We start from the raw sequence: 20,144 nt of genomic DNA on the forward strand, positions 1-20,144 counted from the left end.
GGTTCCAAACTCTCGCCCTCTTCTGCGGTCCGCAGGATAAAGTGTAACCGACCGGCATGCACCGCGAGGGGGCGCCCCGTGTCCGATTCACCGGGTGAGAACGGCCCTGCCAGAGGCGGGAACAGGGCTCTGCCCGGTCCCGCCTGAACGGCCACGGACACACCACCGCCTGGGCGACGCCACCGGTTCAGGCACTTCTACTGCCGTGCGTCTACCCGGCGTGAAGAGTAAAGGAGAAACGAATTTTCTGCCGATAAGCGAAGGGCAAGACTTCGCTGGCGCTCTGAAGACAGGTCTGTCTCCCAGCCAGGAGACCACGCCCACCCCACGCTTCCGGGATGCGGTTGGAGACGTTCTCAGTTGCCATCACAACGACGTCCCTGGCGGGCGTGAGGCGGGGCGGGGCGGGGCGGGGCGGGGTGGGGTGGGGTGAGTGCGGCCGGGCGTGGCCACGCGGGCATCCGTACTTGGGTGTCCGAGCAAGTTCAGAACTTACGGGAGGAGGAAAGGAACTTGATAAGCTACAAACTAGGATGTAATCATCATCACCGTGAAGTTTTGGTAACCTTTTGGTAACTGTTCTTGCAGCCTTTCTCTAAGCATAGCTATACGCACGTAAGTACGTCTTAAGAAGGCAGTGAACTGTAAGTTGCTTTGAATCCCGCCTTTTAGCTTAGTAAGATGTCATCTCTCGCTGCCATCCTGTTTTCTCCGGCGTCACCGTTTTAACCGCTGCACACTACTCCACTTCCGATGCCTTGTTTACACGTCCCGATTTCCCTCCGTTGTACCCAGCGCCGGAGCTCCGCACGAGCCCAGGGGTGTTAACACTCGGGAGAAACTGCGGGTGCTCGAGGTGTGAGGGGAAAGGGCGTGCACCATTTTTAAGGCTGACCCTGCATGCGTTTAATATACTGGGTGAAACCAAATAGATTTCAGGGGCCATGTGGAATAAGCTTGATTTTTGTTAAGAATTCTTCATAAACTGAACTATGTCATGTTAGCTGTTTGATGTGAAACACTTTGTTGCACACCACTACTGATATAACTTGTAATGCATGGCTGGGGTCTCACGCCCTTCGGTTACATAACCCAAGTACTCAGAGTGGGTTTGACAGTTTCCACTGGCCCCTGGAGTGGGTGCGCGCGTGTGTGCAGGGATGTGTCCGGCCGTCCCTGTCCACCTGGTCATCGCGGCAGCGTACGGGTGGATGTGTGTGCCCACCCTGCTGCCAACCGGATCATCCGGAGGCAGCTCACGTGCCTCGTGGCTCGTCCTCACCTAGTCAGTATTTTGCCCTCGAGCTATTCATTCCTTGTGGGTGTTACTCCCTTGCACACACCCTCGCACCTGCGCGGCCACACCCCGGGGGGACGGGGCGGGGGGGCGCCCGCTCCCTCAGTGCCCGGTGCGTCCGCCCAGGTCAGCGACCCGACTCGCAGGACCAAAGGGGCGGCGTCTGAAAGCTGGTGCTTGTGTCGGACCCGAGGGTGAGGCCGAGAGTTTCACGGGCAGTGGAAGAGCCTGGCGAGGCGTGAGGGGGAAAAGGCTGACACGCTTCCAGATGCTTCTGAACCCGGTCACATGGCCTGGCTTCAGTCTGACCCGGGCCACCGCGATTTTACACCAGGTCCAGAGATGTGTTTGCCTGCTCGGCAGCACGGCCCTGCCCGCCCGTTCTGCGACTACCTCCCCACATGCGGCGGGTGACGCCGCGGAGGTTCCCCACGGGCGAGGGGGCTGGGAGCTCCGGGAGCCACGGCTGTGGCTGTGGGATTCGTGCGGCCGAGGCGCTTGGCAATGAAAGGCAGCGCTTCTGCCCACCTTGGGTATAAAACCGCTTTTAAAAAGAAGCAAATTACATTATAATAATAATGACTGCGGTCTGGTTTACCCTGGTTAAAGAGGGTAATAAAATAAGATACTCCATCTTTCTGAGAGACAGGTTCCCTTCTTAATGACAAAGCTGAACATAAATCACGGGCAGGAATTTCTTTAAATTGTTACAAATGAAACTGTGGGTTGGTGGGCAACATTCTTTCTCCAGTTTTGAGTTGACTCTAGTTTGAAAACGCTCTCCAAGACTCTAAAATGTCCCAGAAATGGGGCCAAAAACATCCAAGCATTAAAATAATGGATTTGAAGGAACCCCTGATGGGAAGAAGGGGAAAAACGCCGTTGCATAAGGAACGTACGCTGGGCATTTTCTGACGCAGCTGAAAGTCGCTCTGTCTCCCTGGCTGGGCAGTGTTAAGTAGCGGGCTCTCACTGCTGGACAAAACACAACGAGACTTGCTGGCAGAGTGTGGAAAGCGAACACCGTGTCACCCCCAACCCCTTGCACACCACATGCGTGCAGGTGGTGCTTTTGTTCACACCTGTGCCAAGAGTCGGTCTCTAACCTGACGTGGCTTTGAGTCCTGTGCATTCGGGAGGCTGGCACAGGGCACCTTTCTCTCCTGAGTGTGGGCGCACGCGTGACCAGAGTCCATCGCTCACGACAAAAAGGGTGGTGCTTCAGGCCCGGGGGAGGCGAGAGAGTGAAGACCGCACCAGGGCCCTGTGCCTCGGGATCATGGCCGGGCAGGGGGGGGCCTGGGTGTGTGCGTGTGAGGCCCACACAGTGGGTCTCACGGCCCCCCGCCAGCCTCCTGCTCAGAACGCGCGCCGGGGCCTGGCGGGTCACCGCGCCCCAAGACGCTCCGCCCTCCCCGGGCCCCCACGCCCCGTCCACGGCTGGCAGCTCGCCGAGGGCCGTACCTTATTCTTGCTGCTCTCACACGACTGGAGGCTGGCCAGGATCTGGCTCTCGATGGCTTGGACCCACGCGTCCCTCTCTTCGTACGTGGTGGCCTCGAAGTGCCACGTCTGACCAGTGAGGGACACGATGATGAACTCGAAGTTTTCCTCATGCTCTGAAACACAGAGTGGGGTGGGGGTGAGAGTCTGGCTTTGGCGCGACGGCGGCCCCTCCACCAGGCCTCCGTCGGAAGAGCGGCCTTGGGCTCCATCGTGGCCGCACGGGGCTGGCGGCCCGGGGAGCTCGGAGCCGAATCCACAGACCCCCGAGCACTCACAGTCTGGCCCCCGCAGCCAGCCTGGCGCGGCCAGGTTTCCGTCCCCGCCTGGGGGGCGAGGAAAACGAAAAGCAGCGTGTGACGTTGGCGTCTCCCTGCTGGGCGCAGGCGAGGTGACTCGGGAGAGTCCCAGAGCTAACGGACTACTGCTGGCCCCCGTGTCTGCGGGGTGCACACCAAGTCAGAGCCGCTGATCTCAGAGTAAAGCTCTCACTGCGTGTGAGCACTGGTGGACCACCGCAGAGGGCGTGCGGGGTTCCGGGAGGGCGCTCATCCCACTGTCCCCAGACTGGGAGAGACGGCGAGTCCCGGGAGACTTGAAGGCGACAGTCTGGACCAGGAGGAGGAGTCGGACTTGCGTCAAATCCTGCTGGGTCGGGTGCCCCTTGGGCTCCTTGAGCAAGCCCCGGGCCCTCGAGGCCCCTTCCTCACCCCCACCACGGGGGGAAAGGCCCCCCGCCGTGCAGCGCCCCCACTGGCTAACCGACCCGTGCTAACTCAGGCAGACGCGGGGCCACCCTGTAACTGTCAGCGTCTGCCCTCTGTCCTCACGACCCCGTCCCTGCCGCAGAAGTGAGCGCGGCGGCGGCACACGGACGCAGCGTACATAACCCGCCACAAATAACCGCCGGAAGCCCCCACTGGGCTCGCAGGCCCACAGCTCATCCGGTTCCGAGCTTCCAGTCACTGGGCCGTGAAGTCGCTGCTGCATCACCTGGTGAGCAGTTGTTATTAGTGACGGTGATGACCTGCCGACCTGCCCAGGTGACCACGGCCGCAGTTCATTATCCTCTCAGCTGTCTGCCCGCCGCCACACAGCTCACTCCCCTCTGCATGGGCCCCGTGCTCTCGGCTGCCCGGCACCCTCGCCCCACGTGACCCCTGACCTCTGCTGGGCTCCCTGCTGCTCTAGGGCTCTCGAGACCCTACCTCACCAGGAGCCCTTGACCTCCAGACAAGGATGCTCACTCAGCTCATCTCCGAAAAAACCACAGCCATGACCTGCCACCCTGCCCCCTTCCCAGCAGTCTCAGCAGAGGGCAGCCCCCACTCCGTGCCTGAGACGCCTCCACGTGACCCACTGCCCCTAGGGGGGTGGGGACAGGGCCCAGGAAGGGGATGCTCATGCCCTTGCTAATGCCCACTGGGCCTGGGTAACTGCTTCCCTAAAGCACCACACGTCGCCACGGAAGCCAGGCCGGGACCCCTTTGTGCAAAACCGTGGCGCCGCACCCTGATGACGAGCACTGTGCTCCACGCAGAAGACGCGTCACTGCGCTTCCAGGATCTGACCGCCTGGTCGGTGGGGCTTAGAGCTGTGGAACCTGCTCTGGGGGAAGGGTCCCCGAACACAGGGAAGGCAGGCACCTCCTTCTGTGAAACTGCCGTGGGTTTTCGTGCTCCTTTCCAAGCGCACCGGCCCCCCCAGATCTAGTCTACGGCTGCTCACAAACCTTCAAACCACTCCCCCGGCCCCGCCCCGGTTCCTCCTTCCGGTCTTGGACAAAGGCTTCCTCGCCCTGCAGCATCCGTGTTGCGGAGCCTTCCTGTCTCCACTTTCAGCAGTTCTTCCCACCCTCAGAGCTGTCCCCGGACGGGACAACTTCTGGACTCCACTCCCTTGAGGTCAGAGGGAGCCTGGGGGGCATGTGGCACCTTGAAGATGAGCGGCACGGCCCTGTCAATTCTGACACGCCATGGGAGTGACCCACGACGGCTCGTAACTCCTTCCTAGCTCCCCATGGCGCAGGACCCTGGCTGAGGGTGCCCGGGCTGGCTCCGGCTCTTGGAGAAGGGCAGTGACCGTTGATTAGCGGTGTCTGCCCTGGGGTGGCGGGGGCACCCCTGCAGCCTGCCCGCCGCCTGCTCACCCTGCGCACCTCGAGTGGTCTTCCTGGCCTTGGAACCACTTCTGACACCTGAGGACAGCCCTCGAATCTCTGTGCCTGACCCCCACATCCCATCATTCGGGGATCTGAAACATGCACAGAGACAGTCCTCGGATACTTGGTCCTCACATCAAATTAACACGCGCAAACCAGACCGGCGGCAGTCCTCACGGCCTCCCGCTCCTGGCTGTGGAGCTGGTTTGGGTCGGAACACTCCAAAACCACCCAGATGCCTCCGTCTTCCCACCGCCGTCTGCCCGGTGCCCATGCTGCTCACCAGCACCCCTGGCCCACACCTGCCTCAGATTGCCTAGCAACGACACACAGGACACGGCGGGGCGGGGCCTCCCCTACAAAATGTGCTCTTCATTGTGTTGCTACAACCGCCCACATAAGGCATAATGGCTGGACCCCAAGCCCACACTCTCCCCCCACCCAAACCACACCCATGCGTCAAGAAACCAGAACTGTGAGAATGAGGGGCCGAGTGTCTCCGAAAGGGAAGGCGACCACAAGGCGCGGACGCTTGGGCGGCTCAACAGATGGAACCGTGGTCGGGTGCCAGAGGGAACCCCGACATCCAGCGGCCCCGAAGGAGCGGGGCTGTGGGGGCCTGGGGCTGCTGAGCCCCGGGGCTCCCGGCGAGCCCTCGGAAGGCAGCCGCTCCAAACACGCCCGCCCACGTGGGCCGGAACCGAGCAGACGCACAGGAACCAGGACAGCGGACTCGCATCTAAGCATTACAGATACAGGGAAGGGGTGTTTCTTCATTGGAGGGATGCGCAGGGTCCACAAAATTCCAGCCCCGGGCCCCCCCGACGGCGCGGCCTCGAAGTCCTGGCAAGGCCATGGCCGCAAAGGAAGGGGCGTCCCGTGGGTCCCTGCGTGACCCTCTAGGGCCCGCTGTGCCGTGAAGTCCTGTGACTGGGCTCCCGGGATGTGAACCGTCTCCCGCGTGTCACGGTCGGCCGTGGCCAGGTCCACCATAACAGTATTTTAGCGCCATGAACCTGTCGAAACCAGCCTTCCCAATTATTCCCAACGACATTAATAGTCCCGGATATTACACTAATTGCGTCCAGTTTCTATGCAGACGAGGCCCCGTGGGGCTCATTTCGCCTCCGCAGGGGCCGGCGACTCCACCGTCAGACGGGTTTCAGGAGGAAGCCTTCCTCATTACGCAAGTCCGGGCTGTCAAACTTTTTTTTTTTTTAAAGGTTAATGGGCCAATCAGTCATCAATTATTTTCGCGGGATCCTAGCAAAGGGTTAAAGGGCTCAAAGCAGCTGCAACCGCTTCACGGGCGGAAGTTGTCTCCAGCAGGAGGCGGCGGCCGAGGATGCATTTTGGGGGTTAGGGTGCAAGTAGAGACGGGACGGACAGACGGACGCATCCGGCGGTCCTCGGGGCGGTCCGGGGAAGAGGAGGACTGCCTGGCGCTTCTGCCGAGGTCTCGAGGCGCCAGACCCCCGCGCCCAGCTGGGGCGGGCAGGCGGGCAGGCGGCTCACAGATGTCCGCGAGAAGCGCCCAGCAGTGTACCCAGCGACGGCGCAGAGGCCTTCCTCTTCAGAACCGAGGACTCGCCGCGTCTGCAGAGACCGCCGTCCACAGCCCTCGTGGACCCGAGGCGGAGGCTGAGCCCAGGGCGCCCCACGCACCCGGAACCCAGACCCCCGACGTATCTGAGGGTGAACACATAAAGAAGACAGGCGGGTAGACGCGTCTACTTGCGGAGGTGACGCACAGGACCCCGAGTTGGCTTCCACACGGTCACGGTTAAGAAATGACCTCCTGGCGAAGGAGCCAAGGCCTGCAGGAAGCAGCCCCCCTCTCCGCTGCGGACCTCCCCTGTTGCGCAATGAGGGCATGTGTCTTGGGGACTCGACAGCGCCCCCACGCAAGTGTGTAAGGCAGCTCGAACCCTGGGCCACGCTGTTTTCCCTCATTAACACGTCAGCGTTGCCAGTGGTGTCTCCCAGCCCCCGCCCGAATCCCCACATCGCTGTCCTTCTGATCCTGGGCGTCTGCTCTGGGTGCCCCTTAACTGCACACACCTGCCTCTCCTACCTGGGGCCCCGAGTCCCACCCTCATGCGGTCGGCGTGCCTGCAAGGGAAGCTGCGGCCGGCCTGGGATGACCAGGGTGTGCCGGCCCTCCCTCTCTCTGGCAGGAAGACATTCGTTCACAGCCAGTCCCGGGGAGCCTGGTGCAGCCTCAGGATCCTTCTCAACCCAAGCCTCCAGGGAAGCACCGCCAATTTGCCAGCGGGAAGCCGAGACGCAATGTGTTCGCTAGGTCTGCACCAATCTCGGCCCCTCCCCGCCCCCACCCAGGGGACAGGGAGGGGCGCCCGCAGCCCCGGGCTCTCCTGCCAATGGTCTGCGCCCTGCATTCGGCACACACTCCAGGGTTTCTGCTGTGAGAGTGCACGCTGCAGAGGAATGTGGTTTAGACACTTGACTCAGTTACGATGGAAACCACACACATTTAAGACTTCAGTCAAGACCCGCGGTAATGGAAAAAGAAAATATTTTCAACTTCTCTTCAATTTCTGCAGTAAAAGGGAAACTCGAAGGAAACTGGAAGAGTGCGGACCGAGACCGTGCGGAAGCACCACCTCAGTGCACCCCTCCCCCTCGAGAAAGTTGCTTATTTTGGACGGAGAGAGAAAACTGCGTCTGGTTGCCACACAGACATGCAGCGCCTGGTTCTCGGGTGAGCACCTCTGCGGGCCGCGAACTCCGTGAGCGTCTCTGTCCAGGACGGGCAGGGTCGGTGCGGTGCAGGAGCCGGTCCTCGGGGGCGTGGCGCAGAGTCAGGAACGCCCCCTGCCCAGTGTGGTTGCAGGGGGGAGGTTCTCCCCAACACGAGGGCGGTTTGTGTCTTCCGGACACGCCGGCAAGGGCTGGGACAGCCGTGTGAGCGCCGGGCGGCCGGCAGCCCCAGCCCGCTAGACTTGCCTCCCAGAGCTGTGGGGTGCCACGCACTTCTTAAATCGAGGGGAGCATTTAGAAGCTCCTGAAGCAAGAAATCCTCGGATCCAAAGCTGAAAACACATCTCAGGATGCGGAAGATGGGCGTGTCCACACTTTCCTGGCACTTGCCTGTGGTCTGTGCTTTGCGTTTAGCGAGAGAAGCTAGAGGCATCCTTCTAATTCACGCAGCGGCTGGGCGGTGCCCTGCTGCTGTCACTCACCCTCACTCCCAGCCGTCACTTTGCAGAGTCAGATGTGGGCTGGGCCCCGTGGGGCCGGCCCAGGGCTTCTTCCTCTGCTCGGAGCCCGGCGTGGGCATCGGGAGACTCGGCCGCCCAGGGGCCCGTGCAGCACTTGGGTGGATCAGTACCATCTTCTGGAAAGTGGGGGGCTGGGAGGGCCCGGCGATCTTCCTTCTCTCCCCCCAAAGTCGGTGCTGGAGTCACTTCCCGTGAAAAGGGTCCCAGGTCTGCACTGACGCCAGTCCGTGCGGTTCCCACGGGCCGGGGCCTCCTTGCCAACTCCTCCCGACCCGGACGCGTCTCGTGGGCCTGGAGCACGGCTCCAGGTGTGCCCTCAGAGCTGTTTCTGCGTCACCTGCGTCTCTGTGACAATCTAACATGGACGCTGTGGACCCTGATGCACGGGCCGGGCTCCATGGAGAGGGCTTTGCAGGCCTTGCCCAGCCTCTTCAGGTACGCTTCGGGGCAGGTGTCACTGTCTCCTGTCGGGGGAAAGGGCCCCGAGTGGGGAAGACGAGACGCGGTGACCTCAAGACCCGCAGAGCGGCCCGTCGGAGTGCAGAGGGAGCCACAGCCTGGGGGAAAGCGGCTCGCCTGCAAACCCCCTGGCACCTGGGACGGACACCCCCTGTCGGATCGCCCTGCTCCTGGCTCTGTGAGTGACCCTCAAGGATCACTTCGAATGGCAGGAACGTGCGCGGCCCTCCAGACACGAGGCGGGTACCACCAGTGGCAGGCAGGGGGCGCTGCGCTGCACGCCTCTGGATATTTACTCCCGTCTGGCCATCCCCGCAGCAGGGGGCATGTCCCCAGTGTACAGGTGGGGAAACTGAGGCACAGAGTGCACATTCAGTGGCCGGCCTGAGGCGAAGAGGTGGGGGTGTGAGGGGTGGACCAAGGCCGCCTGGGCACAAACCACTGTCCACACCGCCACTCACACATGCAGGGTTTGCTGCATTTCTGATCAAGAACCACCGTTTGACGGGGAGGAGGAGACGGGTGAGTGAGGAGGAGCCTCGTCCGAGTGTGGAGGGCAGTGGGGGTGGGGCCCCTGGGCCATCGCGGGAGGGGCTGCATTCACACACAGGGTGGGGGGCCCTTCGGAAGGATAGCTCCACTGGCCACGCCCGCGGGGCCGGGACTGCTGTCTGCTGGGCATCGGGGCCCCGCTCCAGCCTACGTGGGCCCCATGCTCGCGACTGCCCACGGCCAGGGCCTGGGCGGCGGCGCGGACCCCAGAGCCCAGCCTGGTCCCCATGTGCTCTCCAGGGGCTCCTGACCGCCCTTCTCCCTGCCTGGGCCTCCTTCTGTAAAACGTGGAGATGGGTGACGGCTTCCCTCAGAGGTGTCCAGGGAGCCGCAGGACGGGAAGCCAGGAAACCGTGCCTCCTGCCGAGTCTCGTCGTCCACGGAGCCTCCCCGGGCCCGCCGTGCGCGTGCTCCAGAAGACTCGCTCCCCCACGGCAGGGCCCGCGTGGAACGGCAGGGCCCAGGGACCCCGGGACCCCAGTCCATCTCTGCAGCAGGAGGGAAGCACCCAGAACAGAGGCGTCCCAGGCCGGTCTCTGGGGCAAGGTCCGGACCCACAGGAAGGGTCCTCTCGGACGGCCCAGATGGGGACTTCGGGCCGGCCTCACCTCTGTCCTCTACAGCGTCCGGCAGCCCCTTCGACCCAGTGTGGGTGGCTGACATCCCAGACGCCCCTTGTTCCCGAGGGCGCCCTCTCTCCTCCCCGCTGACACGCTCGCTTCTGTAACAGCAGGGAGTCCACCTGCTCAGCCCACGCACACAGCCACGATCCCCGGCCCTCCGGCAGCTGTGCGGGGATGGTGTGGCCTGAGGACAGGCCCCTGGGCGCGTGCGACCCACCCCGCAGTCTCTCGGGGTGGCGGTGGGCTCCCCGCCACGGCTCCTTCTGCACAACGTCGCCCTTTGGTTCAGTTCTCTCGCTTCTTCCTAGGAGGCATGTTCACCAGGGACCTGGGCCTCCCTCAGTCTCCCAGCACCCAGGCCAAGACGGCTTCCCCTCGGGGTGGGAGGCAGCTGCGGACCCGGGAGTCCCACCCCACAGGCCCCGGAGACGGACACACGGAGGCTTGTTCTTGCTGGAGGAACTTAGGAGTCCACCCACCTTGGGAAGGAGCTGAACTCTTATCAAGTAACAAAGGTTTAAAAACTAGCGCAGTATTATACATAAATAATGTCTCCGCCTTGGTATCACAGACAATTAGCCTGAGTGCACAGAAAAAAGCAAAAGAGGACGTATGTTTGTCTGTTTTCTGGGCTTGCAGGTGTGTCTCCCCGATCCGTCCGGTTCCATCTGTCTCTCCGCTCCCGGCAGCCACGCGAGGCCTCGGTCCCGACAGGAGTTAGCAGCTCAGGACGCGCGTTCCCATAAGCAGTCTGTCACAGACAGGATGCCGCGGGGCGACACCCGTCCGAAGGCGGGCGATCGGGGAGGCACTCTGAGCACCTGCGTGAGCGCACGGCTGCAGTGACAAACTACTAAAAGCCGTGGGAAACGAGATTGTGCGCGTGCAGACGTCAGTCTTAACGGAGACCCAGAGGGAGTGGAGAGGGGGCGGGTCGCTCACAGCCGGAGATGCGCAAATGCGACTGAACCCCGGACAGACACGAAAGAGGAGGTGAGGGGAACCGGCTTCGGGGTCATCCCTCAGTCCGCTGTCCCCAAGGCCGCCTTTGGTAGCTGTTGGCAATCGACTGAGAGGCCCCAAGTTTGCAGGTTTTGGGGCGGCTTGCGTCACGGTCCCTCCCCACCCGGGATGCCCGGCAGGGCGGGCAGGGCGGGCACGGCAGGCTACCTGACCGGTCGAGGCTTCGAAGGCCCCACTTTTGCGCATCTGGAGCCTGGGACGAGCTCCGGCCCACCAGCGTCCTGGGCAGCTCCGTCAGCACATCTCGGGGGGACCTCTGCCTCCCCCCGCCCCACCCCGCCCTCCACGTGCAGCCCCGTGCGGGACCGCGTGCCACGGCTCAGGTGTCTAGGCTGGAAGTCGGTGACCAGGTGTGTGGTGATACATGCGCACACGTACAGAAGGAAACACATCTGATCTGAACACAGTGAAATGATATGCACCTGAAGCTGAAAAACCGACATGCAAATAGAGTGAATGAGTCAGTATCCTTGAAAACGCAACAAAAACGACGCTGAATGGGACTGGTTCTAAGGGAAATTCTATCCCTTTTGCCTCTCATCGTGTCTTCCGTGAGTGCTCTGTGGGAAGAACCCATGAGGGCTGAGCTCCACAGGCACCTTAGCAGAAGACGACTTCCCCTTGAGGAACGGAAAAAAATTCACGATGAAAATACTGGTCTTTAACAAGGCGGCAGGGAAATGCACTTTTGTTTTTCGGATTCATCTGCTTTTCTGGCCGCGGAGGGCAGGGCGCTCCGCGGCGAGACCGGAGTTGTCGGGGAAGGAAGGAGAGGAGGGCGGCGACATAAATCAGCGAAGGTTAATGGCCGGGATGCCAGGAGAGGGACTTGTTTACAGAAACACCGTGCAATTTAAAATTTACAAGAGATTTAATGCCACCGCTCGGCAATCGCTAAAGTCAACAGCCCAGAAAACGGTGACATTAAGAAAAATATTACAGTTATAATCATCCCCAAATAAGTCAATTAGCGTTAGGGCGCGAGCCTGCGAGTACTTGACCCATTCGGCACTTAAGTGAAAAAACGAGACGCCCCCCCCATTAACGCCGCGACTGCAGGCGCGCGGCCTGTTTTGCATGGCGCGACGGGGCGCCGCCTCCTCCGCGGGGCTCCGGCGGTGGCGCGCCTCCCCCCTCTGCCTGGCATCGAAATAATCCTGACCCTCGACATTTGTAATCAGAAAAAAAAAAAAAAGGCAATTTATAATTGTGTTGTTCAAATGAAGGCGGGGGAAAATTCAATCTGCCATTATACAAAAGCAGTGACGGCTGTCTTCGCCGCAAAGAAGCAACGCGAGTCAATTTGTGAACTTTGGCACCGGACGACCTTTAGAAACACAACAGTACACTGAATTTACAAGCAGGAGCAGCCCATGCAAATGACCCGGGCCGGCCGCCTCTGGATCGGAGCTGCGCGGAGCATTATGGAGAATGCGTCCGCAAAACAAATTAAGACTGTTACTTAAATGTCACGGCACACTATTGTATTTGGCTACAGATCATTACACCTGATACTAACACTTTTAAAAACTGTAATAACTTGGGAAATATTACATTGAGTGCCCACATGTATAAAGCAAAAGGAAAAAAAAGGAGAAAATAGGTTTCTGAAGTAATTTAAACATCACTAGTCTACGACTGGAGGGAAAGGTCAAAATTTAAGTAAGCTGAAAGGAACACGAATGGTAAACTGAAACACACACACAGAAGATGGAGGGGCCACAGGGACGAATCTGCCAACACGACACGGGTGCATGCGGTGTGGGGCTGCACTTCCGCGGCTGCGCGGCGGGGGGCGCTGGCGGGGCCCGGGGGGCGGGGCGCCGGCGGGCGCGGAGGAGGAGGGGCGCGGCGTTACCTTCGGTGTTGGTGCTGCTGCTGCTGTATATATTTCGCAGGCTACCAACACGGTTTAGTTTCCACGCTTTGCGTTTGGCTGCATCCCGAGAGCAGAAAGGGGAGAGGGGGAAAGAGAAAACAAAAAGGAGAAGAAATCAAATGAAAAGGGGAGAAAAGAAATGTCATAGTAGCACGTGACGTCACCTCCATCAGCTCCCGAGAGGCAGTGGGCGCTGGTGGGTCCCCGCCAGCCCCCGCTCCCCCCACCCCCCGCCCGCCGACGGCTGGGGAATCTCGGGCAGGGCCACTGGGGCAGGGTGGAGGTGCGCCCGGTTAGCTTTGCGCCAGATCAAACAGACGCCCGGCATGGAAGCCCACGCACCCACCGGTCCCCCTGCTGGGTTTTCCACGTGGCTACGCCCAACAATGCAAAGCTGGCCTTTTCCTTGGAGCTGGTGGCATCTTTTGAAGGAGCTACAGTGCCAGCAGCCATAAGCCCTTCGATTTGGCAAAATGGGGCAGCAGGAGAGAGCAAGAGACCCTGGAGATGGGCAGCCCCTGGGGTGTGCGGCCGGGTGGAGGCCTTCACACCCAGAGCTGCCGCCAGACGGAGATCGTTTGCCCCCCCGACGCTGCTGGGCCTGGACAGTAACCCACGGCAGCACGAGTCTGCTACCATCTGGCGGCTGTTGAAGGGCGGCGCCCCTTCTTTCGGGGCTGTAGGAGGCTCTGGATGGGGCTCCGAGGACCCCAACGAGCACACAGGCATCCTTCAGCACTCAGGTCGCTGAGGAAAGCGTCAGAAAGAAAAACCAAACACTAAGTTACCCGCAGAGGACCCCTGGGTCCGGACGTCAAATGCAGAACCAACTCAACGCGGGCAGAGCCGGTCCCCATGCCCCAACACGCTTCATTGGCCCCCACCCTCCCAGCCACCCCTGGACTCAGGGCGCACGGTCGGTGCAGTACCCTAACCAGACTACCTGTCTCTCTCCACTCCCATGACCAGGAAGAGAAATCAGTCAGACCTCCCACTGGGCTCTTTTTGGATGACCCTGCGCCCAGTGTAGGCAAGGGGCGCTCACCTGGGGCTGGAGGGGGGCATCTGGAGCTCACGGCACGGAAACACACCCTGCGGTGGCCTGCGGTCAGGACTGACGCCGGCCCACTCTTGACGCAGGACGCGCTGGCTGGGCCTGCCGGCTGTGGGCTCCGAGCCCGAACACTCAGCCTTGCAGCGTGCGGGTGCGCTCTGGCGCGCCAAGTTCGAAGGCCCAGGGCGAGGGCCGGGTCGCCGTGAGCAGTTCCGCCGCTGGCGTGAAGGGCGAGCACTAGGGGCGCACCGCATTTCCTTGGAGTGACGACATGAAATGCACGCAGGACACACGGACGTTTCAGGAAGCAAAGGCAACTCTGCAACAGCACAGCACTGCGTATTCAGGGGGCGAAGTTCATGTAATGATGAGAAGACGAGCTAGCTGTCGCGTCCTCGTCACCTGATTTAAAAAGTTAAGCTTGAACTAAACACCTAAGAGTTACTGTGTAGCTTGAAAGCAGCAAATAGGGTCATAAGAAATGTACCCTGTGAACCAGCAGGCACTGAAGTCTGGTGACGGAGGCCCCTGTGCAGTGCATGGGTCTAAGTTTCCTTTTCCAGGGGCAGAGAGGTGTCCCTCATCCCTGCCTCCTCCAGGCCTTTATAAGGTACCCGCCCCGGAGACGGCACCCTGGGAGGGGGCTTCGGGTGCCCTCCAGTACAGACGGCAGGCCTCAGAGACCGGGCACCGATCGAATGCATTTCAAGTGTTTCTTTTAGAGAGAGCTGCTCCGTGCACCACCGCCAGGCTCCTCAGGCACGATCGGGTGTTCCCAACCGAAGTCCGAGCTCCGTCACCTCAGTCGCTGAAGCTCTGGCTCGCGGGCCCGGAACTCGCAAGTTCGGAAAGTCGCAGCCACTGAGTCGAGCGGCTGCACCCCTCACCTGAAACTTGCCTCGGTGCCACATTTACATATAAATAGGCAGAAGGGAGGCCTGGCCCTCGGAGGAGGGAGCGCGGAAGAGGGGGAGCTGGGGCCAGCAAACCTCCTTCCCACCTGCTCCATGCCCTCCATTTTTCACACTCCGCTCTGCGCTCACCGCGCGGGTGTCCCGGCAGGAAGTGAACCCGCGGCCCCATTTTCCATTAACACTGATGAAGTAATCAGTTTCAACGTGCAAAGCCTCACGCCTTTTTGTGCTCCTCCGACAGATGGCCGTCTTCCGGCTGAAACCAGGGTCCCGGTCTGTGCATCTGTCTCCGGGGCCACTGATTGCTCTGCGGCCACGTGTGCAGGAGCCTTTCAGCGGGGACACACAACCGCACGGCCATCGGTAACATCTCAGGGTCCGGGCGCGTGGCTGCCCGGGTCCGCCTCGAGGGGAGGCGGAGGGGCGCCGCCCAACGGGGTCGGCGCTCCGACCCCAGGTTGCCCCTCGGGCCTTCCCACCGGGCAGTGCTTCTCACGGGCTGCGGGTGGGCTGGCTCGGGAGTCTACGTTTTTCTGGCTCATCTTTGTTTTTGCTGAGAAATTTAGTTTTTTAGGAAACAGATTTTAGGAATATAGTTTCTTCCATTTGAACATAGGCTAACTTATTTTGATTTTTTTCACTGTTATTTATTTTTCACAAGGACTATTTACTCTTTTTCATCCTTTAAGTCATCCTCACCCCTAGGATGTTTATTGATTTTAGAGAGAGAGGTGGCGGGGGCGGAGACGAGACAGAGAGAGAGAGAAACACTGATGTGAGCAACACCGACAGCTGCCTCCTGTGCCAGGGATCGAACCCCCAACCATCTGGCGTGCGGCCCGTGCTCCAAGCGGCTGAGCCAGCCGAGCAGGGCACGAGAACTGCAACTTTAACATTGGAACGGCACCTGCTACCGGACAGAGAGGCAGCGGGGTGCGAGCGCCGTGTGAGGGTTTTCCGCTCCACCACGGCGCTGACCCGGTGAGCGGCGGCCTCCCCGGCACAGGGCGCCGGTCCCGGTACCCACTGTGGCTGCCTCCTGGCTCCGTGTGCTCCCAGACGTCTGCGAATGCACGTGCAGGCCACGACGGACACAAACCCCACGGCGCACCGTCTCAGACCCGGTGCAAACTGACCGTCGGCCCGAGTGCAGACGGCGAGACCCATCTCCCCTCACTTACGCCCGCAAGTTCCCTGGAACTCTCCCTCTCTGAACGCCGGCCCAGGCCGGCAGGAGCGCCAGCGGGCCGGGGCGCAGGAAGCCACTGGTGGGACAACGCTCTCTCCCTGTGCCGGCGCGGGTGCCGCAGGAGGCCCAGCGCCCTTGGTGGGAGACCAGGCTGCTACGTGAACGCCGCAGCACGCGGTGGCCTGGGGGACAGCCGACGGTGGACACACACACAGGCAGAAGGGCGTGAACCTCGTCACCGCCCTGGCTGGAGGGCGCCGTCTGCAGGTCAGAAGGGCCGGGACTTTGGAAGGGGCAGGGGGAGATGGCACGGAGACCCAGCCCCACACTGCCAGATGACCCCTGCGGCGGCCGCGGAGGAGCGGCGGTGGTGGTGCTGCCGCCGGTTCACCCAGGGAGCGAAGAGCGTGCTCACACACGCCCACGGCAGGGGCTGGCGGCCAGCGCTGGACTGCAGAGAGGAGAAGGGACGGGACCGGGCACCTCTGGCACCAAAGCGCTAACGGGGACAAGGACACTGGCAGATGAACTTGGGACACTGTGTGATGCAGCCCCTTCCTGAAAGCGGCCGCCGAGGCCCACGTTCCAGGACTGGTGATTTCCCGGTACTGGGCCCGCAGACTGTCGGGCGGGGCGCTGCCACCCAGCTCCTGCGGTCTCAAGGGCTGCCCGTCCTGAGCCACGCACGGGAGCAGCAGGGCGGGGTGGGCTCTGACTCACTGCACGCTCCTTCTCGGTGCCTGGGAGCACCGACGGGACCCCCGCGCCCCCGGGCTGGCCAGACGAGGTGAGGTGCGATCCACTCCCCCGGTAATTACTAACAGTCCTGGCTTCTCACAGGAGACCAAGGAGGGGCAGGAGAAACGCGCAAGTGACGGCTTTGTGCTAAGTCAGAGGAGCTGGAATCACTTAGCGTTAACGACCCCCAATTACGGCACATCGCCCAATTTCGTGGAAGCTACAGCTTTTCATGTGAGTTCACGCGACACTCACAGACGACTTAAAGTTTTACTTTAAAGGAAACTTTCTCTTGTTTCTCTAAGCAAAATATATTTTTTTCCTTCCTACAGCCTGGCAGTGCCTGAGGACTAGGCGCGGTCAGCAGACCACCGCCCGAGACCCCCGACCAGCGCGCTCTCACTGGAGTGGGGACGCCCCTCGGTCGGCCGGCAAGCCCGTGGGCGCGAGCAGGGCTCCATCCCAAACTCCCCCCCTCTGTCACGGCACCAGAAGACCGCAGACTCATGTCCCGGGCCCCCCAGCCTCCTCCTGACAGCGCTCCCTGTTGATCAGGTAAATACCCCTCAGGTGGCTGGTAAGAACATGCAGCCCCGAGGCCCCGCGCCCCAGCCAAGGCCCCCGCTGCCGCTCCAGGGTGCGTGAACCACGTTGCCGGGGAGCCCCGACCAGGCGGCAAGGGGAGGCCCTGCAGCCCCCAGAAGCAGTTCGGAGAACCAATAGGGTCTTTTTTTACCTCTGAGGAGGGGGCTGGGTGGAGAGGGTGTGCCACTCACTTCTAAGAACGTCTCACCTGAGAACGAAACCCTTACCGCCCCCCCCATTCATTCTGACGGGCGTGCATCCGCACCTCCTGGAGCGGTGAGTCCCCACTAGGCAGAGAGCGGGGTTTCCTTTCGGCCTGGAGACGTGCTGGGCGCAGAGCGGGGGTCCGCATGCACCTGGAGCTCCCCGGGCGTTTCGCTCCGACCTCGGGAGCGTGCGCCTCCCGGCGGGGACCGGGGAGTGACCTGGGCGGGGCACACCCCTCTCGGTGGGTGGACCTGCAGTGCGGGCTCTCAGCTCAGCTGGCTCTCAGGTGCGGACTGGACGCTCGTCAGTGAGGGGCGGACACTCTCCTCGTCTGCAGGGAGTCGCCGCTCGTTTTGGGAAGGGAGAGCTGGCGGCTTAGGGCGCAGGGCGGCTCGTCGGGACACTGGCACTGGGCTCCCGGGGCGTCCTGGTCCTGTGGGCTGCAGGACGAGGGTGGCGACAGACACTGGCCGTGGCACCGTGGGGAGCTGTCCGTCGTCTTCAGGCCCGTTCCTCAGCAAACGCCATCACCTGTGCCCCAGACACTGCGCGGCTGCGCCCCCCCCCCCCCCAGGTGCGAAACGGAGCAAACCCTCCCGTTTGGAGGAGGAGGACTAAGGGCGAGCAAGGCTGCTCCCGTGTGGGGCCCCCTGGGCCCCCCGAGACAGAAGTGGGTGATAATGGGAACCATTCACCTCTGTTCTCCCCTCCCTTTCTTCTCTTCTTCCTTCTCAATTTTCTCCAACAGAATACATTACAAGCTTTTGTAGGAATTTTTTTTTTAAACACAAAATCTTTCTCAATGATCCCAGAAAAAAATAGTTTTTTAATAAAACTTCAAGTTGAACTATCGTATTTCAAAGGCGACGGCCGGTTACAGCAGCTCATCAAAGGCACAATTACTCCGCGGTGGCCGCCGCCCGCGCCCCTCGCTGGGCTGTAATTGAGGGGCTGTGATCACTGGACCACCGGCCGCAGCCGCGGCAGACCCCGCGTTTCATCTGCCTTCTCTGGGGCCGACGTCCGTCCCCCCCGCGCCCCCCCCCCCCTGCCAGCCCTGGTGAAACGGGGCACTTCAGGGCCGGTCGGTCCTTCACGCCCCTCCCGCGTGGCCACCCGAATCCGAGAGGACTCCGGGAGGCACCTTCCAAAGGCATTTTCGACCCTCGGCATTTAAGAAGGACTCGACCAGACCCTCCCGGGAGTGTTCTGACCTGGGGCTCGAGCGGCCACACGTGGCCGGTGCTCAGACAGCCACGTACACGGATCGGAGTGGGGAGCGACAGGGCGCTCAACAGCCACCGCTTCCCACGGCCACACATGGCGTCTCCCCGCACGACTGCCGCGGCGCTCAGGGCCCAGCTTTTCGGCACGCTCCGTGGTGCTGTCCACTGAAAAACCAGGTCGCTGTCACCTGGGAGGGATGGGAAGGGCGGTGCGAGAGTGGACACAACAAAATGATGACAGATGTCTCGTTTCTTTAAAAATAACCTAAATAAGCCCACCGCGCTTCAAGCCAGAACTCAGGGAGACTATTGAAACACTGTTACAGAAGCCATGCTAATTCCACGTTGGTTCATGGGGAGACGATTGTAACACTGTTGCAGAAGCCAAGTTAATTTCACGTCCGTTCAGTATGAAGAGCAGCCCACGGCCCATCTAAGCAGCCTCACACGTGGGTTCTGCAGCTCTTCTCCACACGCACACGTGATTGTCACACGCGCAAGTGCGGAGGGGGCAGACGTGGCACCGCTTCTGGACTTGAGGTGTCGTGGGACCGGTCCCCAGAACCGCCCCTTCGAACGGTGGCCCGTGGGGCCAGCCCACCACAGTTCCGGCCGTTCCTCACTCTGAGACACTGAATCGGTCCCGATTTTATGCTGTTAAACATACCACACTGTGTTTAACCCCATGTAGAGACAGACGGTCACACAAATATTTACACATGTGCACGTGCACACACACGTCTGTACACACACACACACACACGTACTTCCTCCCTTCGCTGCGCCTGCTCAACAGCGTCCGGCGGGAAGTCTCCAGCACGGAACTTCACAAACCGCTTCTGACGCGTTCTGTCACAGCGCCTTCTCCGCGCGCCGCGCACACCTTTTCTCGTGTTTCAGTTGTGCTTCTGCCTCTCTCGAAGTAACCAAGCGTAATGCGATGAAAATGTTGCCCATGTCCTTCCACCCTCTATATTAACATGACTGCACAAAGTTCACCCGTTTTAAGATTTTTTTAAAAAACGCACCCCTAGAGGACAGCTGTCACAATACAATCCAACAAAATTGTTTTTAAAGATATATAATTTTTGTATTTATTTATTTTGGGGGGGGGAGAGAGAGAGAGATAAACATCAATGTGCGGTTGCTGGGGGCCGTGGCCTGCAGCCCAGGCATGTGCCCTGGCTGGGAATTGAACCTGCGACACTTTGGTTCGCAGCCCGCACTCTACCCACTGAGCTACGCCAGCCAGGGCGACAAAATTGTTTTGACTGAAGTTAAAGACCACCAGGTGCTACCAGAGCCATCGTGCGGGAAAAACCGAGTGAACTTTCTGGCCAACCCGGCAACTCACACTTGGGAAGGGGAGCCTCAGGCACGTCGGCTGCCTCTCGCCCTGCAGAGGGGAGAACCCCCGTGGCAGGCGGCCCCTCGGGGTACCGTGCTGTCTCCTCACACTTCATTTGGAATCGCCGACCCTCAAAATTATGTT

The 20,144-nt window shown here is 61.0% G+C and overlaps 1 protein-coding gene across 9 annotated transcripts in view; it reads right to left on the bottom strand.

Annotated features, from left to right (window-relative positions):
• Positions 1-20,144, bottom strand: part of AGAP1 (ArfGAP with GTPase domain, ankyrin repeat and PH domain 1) — a 333,220-nt gene that overhangs the window by 38,511 nt on the left and 274,565 nt on the right. For 5 of the 9 annotated variants that reach the window (XM_045845687.1, XM_045845686.1, XM_045845683.1 and 2 more), the window contains 2 exons: positions 12,719-12,796; positions 2,762-2,916 (listed from right to left, as the gene is read on the bottom strand). In XM_045845687.1, coding sequence (XP_045701643.1) covers positions 2,762-2,916; positions 12,719-12,796 — 233 coding nt within the window. The remainder of the gene's footprint in view (positions 1-2,761; positions 2,917-12,718; positions 12,797-20,144) is intronic. The other 4 variants (XM_045845689.1, XM_045845688.1, XM_045845685.1 and 1 more) reach the window with 1 other exon arrangement.

This window comes from Phyllostomus hastatus, unplaced genomic scaffold (genome assembly GCF_019186645.2).
Source record: "Phyllostomus hastatus isolate PE091 unplaced genomic scaffold, TTU_PhHast_1.1 phas_contig_477, whole genome shotgun sequence".
In the NCBI taxonomy this organism is placed as follows: Eukaryota; Metazoa; Chordata; class Mammalia; order Chiroptera; family Phyllostomidae; genus Phyllostomus; species Phyllostomus hastatus.